We start from the raw sequence: 6,000 nt of genomic DNA on the forward strand, positions 1-6,000 counted from the left end.
CAGCTCTTAGTAAACTTCTGTTGTTTGTTTAAGTATAGCTGTGAGTTACTCTAGAAAACTAAAAATCAGGTAATAGATCAATAAACTATTCAGAAGTAACCACTCCCTGTCTGCCCCACACTATCACAGGTAGTGCAGCAGCTCCATTACACTCTACAACAGAGTTTCTTTGAAATACCCTTACTTGTAAGATCAGGACTTCTTCTGAAGTGCCTTTGACAGCTCACAGGCATGGTACAGTGTAGGAACCTCACTTTAGATGATGCTGATCATCCTGTTCCAAGGACCTGAGGGACTTAGCTGGATCTGGTCTTGAATTTGGCCTCACTTTAGTTCCCTCCCTAAGGCTGCTGTACTGTATGTGGAGTGTTAAATTGGTTTACATGAGGTTTCCCTTTCACCCATTGTTGTGGGTTTCAGTAAAACTATCCAGTATTAACTAAGCAGAGAAAAGCCAACCTTCATTGAAGAACTTATTATTTATATAATTCAAAGCACCTGCCCCAGACCCTCTGTTTTGCAATGAGTGTTTGAGATGTACAGACGTGATTTTACACTGCTGGGAAGATGATGCAGAGGGAGGTAAGGCTACAGTCACATTAGATGGGTGTCTCTCTCTGTTTCCCACTGATAAAAGTCCAAAGGCTTCTGTGCTCCAAGGGGACTGAATCCTCAGTGACAGGACCCTGCAATAATGTCAGCAGTGCAAACCTTTAGGATAGTCTGTTCTCCTCCACCATGTGCACGAGGGCAGTTCAAGACCCTTTGAAACTGTCAGTAAAATGAGTGGGTGCCCTCATAATCTATGGAGGTGAAAAGAACTGAACTACAGCAGCCACACCATCTTTTCAACTGAGACAAACACCCACAAGCTGAGGAAGGCTGACCCCAGGAAGCAGTGGGATAGTAGCAAATAAAAAAAGTAAAGTTAAGTGTTTGGTGTTGATGAAACATTAGCATGTTTTTCTTCAGTTAAAGGTCAAAAGAGTAGCCAAATTAAACAGGTTTTCTGCATTTAGGCAGAGATCTGTGTCACCAAGCTTTAGTCATTTAAAACTTAGATGTCTCATCTAAGGTTTTCACCAACCAGAGGGCAATTCATTCCTTCCTAAAATATGGGTCTAAGCTGGGTGGGATGAATCACTCATCCCTCCCTACTGACTGTTCAGGAAGCTGAGACAGTGATGTTAACTTAGCTCAAAAAAATGTGAATATGGGTGGTTTCCAATTACGTTGCTGAGCTGAACACTCCTACTCATGAGCAATTGCTCTAACCCCTGCACTCCCCTTCCAGATGTGTCTCCAAAGGCAGATAAGTCAGTTGTCTTCATCACGTGCACATGGTAGGCACATAAAATCCTGGATGAGATTCAGGCTTTGTGTCCCAGTTTCACAGAAACAATTAAGTGCAGACTGGGAGAGGGACAGGGTCAGTATAGACAATCATGTCCCCTCCGAGCCAGCACATCCCATTGCCTAGAGCAGGCAGGCATTCCCATACCTGTCCCCTGAATTTGACTCATCAAAGGCTAGGGTAAGGTTGTGGTTTAACCCCAGTCAGCATCTAAGCCCCATGTGACTCACTCTTCTCCAGTGAAATGAGGGAGACAATCAGAACAGCAAAAGTGAGGAAATCTGTGGATTGAAATAAAGACAGTTTAATAGGTAAAGCAAAAGCTGCCTAAGCAAGAAAAGTAAAACAAGGAATTCATTCATCACTTCCTGTGGGCAGGAAGGTGTTCAGCCATCTCCAGGAAAACAGGGTTCCCTCATGTATAGTGGCGACTTGGAAAGACAAACTACATCACCTCAAATGTGTGTCCCCCTTTCGTCCTCTTCCTCCAGATTTTACAGACTGAGCATGATGTCATATGGTATGGAATATCCCTTTGGTCAGTTGTGGTCAGCTGTCCCAGATGTGTCCCCTCCCAGCTTCTTGCATATCCCTAGCCCACACTCTGGTGCAGAAAAGGCACAGATGCTGGGCAAGCATTGCTCAGCAATAAGATTTGTATTATTCACAGTTTTCAGCACAAATCCAAAAATTTATTCCCATACAGCTGCTATGGAGAAAGTTAATTCCACCCCAGTCAAAACCAGCATGGGTAATTTCAAACTAAGATCTCAGAGGTATTTATTCACATCCACCAGCCAGTCATTCCTTTGATGTCCCTAGTACCTTAGGAACACTCAGGTCACATGTGTTTGGGGGTTGGATGAGATGACCTTTAAAGGTCCTTCCAACCCAAACCATTCTATGATTCTATGCTTTGAAGTCCCTCTATACAATGTTGTCACACACTTGCAAGATGTTATTCTGTTACATGGTCAGTTCAAACCTCAAACAACCGTAATTGTACATCTAAAACATGGAGATAAGAGGCAAAAATACAGAGTCATGTTGTCACTACGCTTTCTTATGTATTTCTTATTATTCTTATTTCTTCTTATTTTCTTCATTATGTATTTGCTTATGATTTGTCCAGCCCATGGTATAGCACTTAAAAAGTGACGGGAACAGCACCAATGGTCACAACAGATACTGGAGGAGATGCAAAGTTTGCAGCCTCACCCAAAGGATGGGTGAGCCAGGTGAGCTGCACCAGCTGAGCAGTAAGTGGGAAGAGTCGGCGACGTATGCAGCGACAACAGCATGGCTACAGTAAGTTCTGGGGTAAAATGCTTGAAGGAGCTACACAGAGTATTTTAAATTCCTGGTGGAAAACAACCATCTCAGCTGAGACTTGATGCTTAGTGAGTGCACTTATGTCACAGACAGCAAGGACACATACTTCAAATAAGTCAGCAGTTTCTTGGAAAATTCATCAACACCACTCTTTCTGATTTGGGGCAGATGTCAGCATCAGGGCATGGGAGACTGTGAGCCCAGAACTGATCAGATTCACTCACCTATAGATTATATTACAGTTAAACATATCAGAACAAGCCAGGCACTTCCTGAAATTCAGAGGAATTCATTAAAGTCACTGTTCAATTTCAACCGACAGTGCCATCAGGCTCGGTCCAGCTGCACTGGCTGCTCATGCTGGGTTGAGTTTTAGTAAAAAACTACACAGCTGAGCCATTGAATAAAGTCTAAACCTCCATCTATGCAGCCTTGTAAAAAAGACTATAAAAAAAGCCCTTTTGAATTATAACCTGATCTCATAAGAATAAAACAGCATCAGAAAATAGTCAAAATATGATGTACCTTTTTCACAGTAAATCCTTTGTGTCAGCTTCCCAGATGGTGTGATTCTGTTTAGCTCTGGGAAATCAATGAAATCACTCTGCCTGATGCCACTGAAGAAGTCAGCCAGCCAAACCCTGGCCAAAACACTTTCAGAACCTCCTTGTCTGAAAGGAGAGGGAAAATGCACAGGAGCTGCAGAGGTAGTATCTAACAGCACTTCTCTGGAGCTCGGGGCTGCTGCTCTATAGGCCCATCTGAACACAGAGATTAGACTTCAATGACATCCAGCTAGAAGACAAAGGTATATTCTCATTACACAAGTATAAAGGAGGAATGATTGCAAAAAGCACACTTACACTCATTTGAGAGTGGTATGTATGTAAAAAGTTTCAAGCCGTCTGAGGTTTTTTTCGTCCATGGGTTATACAAAACACATTCATGCAGCCTTAGCTATCTCATGGGTTATGGTATCTTCAAAACCCCTTGAAACATATGTTCTGCCTTCAAGCATATTTTGGAGTCGGAGCTCAAACTCAGCAGTATGCTCCACACTGAGTGTTACTATGTCAAGACAGTGCTTACTTGCCCACATGGAATTAATTTCAATAGATGCTATCAATTCTATAAGAATCAAAAGCCTCTCTCCAGCCTTGGGATGGTATAGGTCAAGAGGTTGGATGTCCACAAGAGCAATAAACCACAGACACGGGGTACACCCTCCTTGAAAACCCATTTGAAAAGTCTCCTCACCCATACACTGTATCCCAAAACCATGTCCAGGGCAAACACAGGGATGGCACTGAAACCCCCAGCTAGAGCCCATCCCTGTGTTTCTCCTAAAACTATGCATACCACTTCCTCCCTCCCATCCTGAAGTGCTCTTACCTTCAGCACTTTGCTGAATCATAACTTTACAGTCCTGCAGATCACAAGAAAAAGCGCATGTGGGAAAGAAAAGAAAAATATGGACAGGAACACTAAAAGTAATATCTAACAACCCGCTATCACCTTCCAAATATTTTTCTAATATTAATTTTAAGGGCAAAATCATTTGGTAGTAAATGGGGAATAAACTAAAACCATCTGCATCCTGCTAGGCAGCTGTCAGAAAGCCAAGCAAGCTCTTTGGGTATATAGGCCTGATGTTTAAATCCACTGAAGCTATTCCAGCAGTGTCAAGCACACTGATGAGAGCCCTTTTCCAGAGCTGAAGAGGCCAATTCTAATGTTATGGTATTGCTAAGATTAGAAAGGTGCATTAGGGACCCCACTAAAATGATACAGTTTTGCAAGAAATTAATTGTATTTAGAGATTACTCATATGGCACCCATCTATTTTAGAATAAAAGGAAACCGGGAGGGCAGAGAAGAGATCTCGTGTATTGATGGGATAAGATGCCTAGCATAGTATGTAATTTAAACACCAGAGGTCTGGACTTGAGCAGAAAGGGAGGGGAGCAGCCTATAAACATAATTTAGGAAGAATGTCTTAATCCTAGAAGTAGTTAACAGATAACCTGATGGCTGACTTTGGCAGTTTGATCTAAGCAGAGAACACCAGCAGTCCTGGAGGAGGGAAAAGCTTTTTTAAAAAAGGAATAATCTTAGGAGTATGTCCCATCAGCTAGATTTTCAAGATAAGATTAATGAGAAATAGGTTGATTTGTACTTCCTGAGCTTAAAAGTGCAGATCTCCATGGATCATAATGTCCTGCCTGGCTGCTAATGTTTGTGTGTTAAAAAAGCACTACTTCTCTTTGGGAGAGAAACTGTTGCACACTGGGATAGTGCAACAGGATTTTTCCAGAGAAAATCTAAAATGTCTTTTATTCATTTTATAGGATCCGAGCTATCTGCGGGGGAGGCAGAAGGATCAACATTTTTGCTGCAAGGTACTGAAAAAAATTCATCTGGAGATTTTGTAACTTTACTGGGACAATCAGCAATTCAATTGATATAAATATGTATTTCTATATACCACTTATGATTATACTATATATTTAATAAATATAGATTTATTATGCATGAGTTTAAAATTTTTATCCTACTAATCAATCTTTGCAGAGGATAAAAAAGGATGGATTTCTTTTAATCCATTTTAGATCTCCAGACACTTCCTTTCTCCTTGCTCATACTGTGTAGCAAAGGACACACAGAAGTGTTGAGCAGCCCTCCCTGTATCCTTCAGTATTCCTCATAGCCTGGTCCCTACACCTTTTCCTCACTGGGGAAGTAGCCCATCCTGCTGAATTTCACAGGCCCAAGTCTCACCTGCAATTCTCAGGACAACACTTGATACATGCCGAGATTTGCACTTATCTCCAGACGTTTTTTATTATACCCCGCATGAATGACAGTGTTTTGCCAACTATTGTTGCCTCTCTCCTTCAGCTCTTTTTGCTAGGCAGCCCAAAGTGGCAGAATGGAAACATCAGAGTGATGCTGGCCCCCTCGTTTGGTGCTGTCACCTCTGTTTTCATACAGTACCTCATCCAGAGCCATGGACCCATATGCACTGCTGGGCTTTGCTGAGATGTGTGCCTGCAAACAGATTACCCTGCCTGCACTCAGCAAGTGGCGCCGGATCGAGGAGATGGAGAAGAAAGGAAGTGTGTGAGACAGAGGAAGGAGGCAAATTACACCTGAAATTTTGGGTATCAAAGGGGAAAAGTAAAAAGCAGAAACGGTGTATGAAGATGGCATTGGAATTGAACAGTGTCTTTAGCTAGGCATAAATCTCTGCTGCTGCTAGGGGCAGCCTCTCCTCTCTCCCCAGTTGTTCCCACCCTTTCAATCTAAACTGGCTG

General features: G+C 42.4%; 1 protein-coding gene across 1 annotated transcript in view; it reads left to right on the forward strand.

Moving 5' to 3' along the window:
- Nucleotides 1-5,769, forward strand: part of HMGA2 (high mobility group AT-hook 2) — a 126,869-nt gene extending 121,100 nt beyond the window's left edge. The window contains exons 5-6 of the mRNA XM_068998634.1: nt 5,035-5,085; nt 5,585-5,769. Of these exons, the coding sequence (XP_068854735.1) occupies nt 5,035-5,085; nt 5,585-5,725 (192 nt within the window). The 3' untranslated portion in view covers nt 5,726-5,769. The remainder of the gene's footprint in view (nt 1-5,034; nt 5,086-5,584) is intronic.
- Nucleotides 5,770-6,000: the final 231 nt, after the last annotated feature.

This window comes from Aphelocoma coerulescens, chromosome 1A, assembly GCF_041296385.1.
Source record: "Aphelocoma coerulescens isolate FSJ_1873_10779 chromosome 1A, UR_Acoe_1.0, whole genome shotgun sequence".
NCBI classification, from domain to species: domain Eukaryota; kingdom Metazoa; phylum Chordata; class Aves; order Passeriformes; family Corvidae; genus Aphelocoma; species Aphelocoma coerulescens.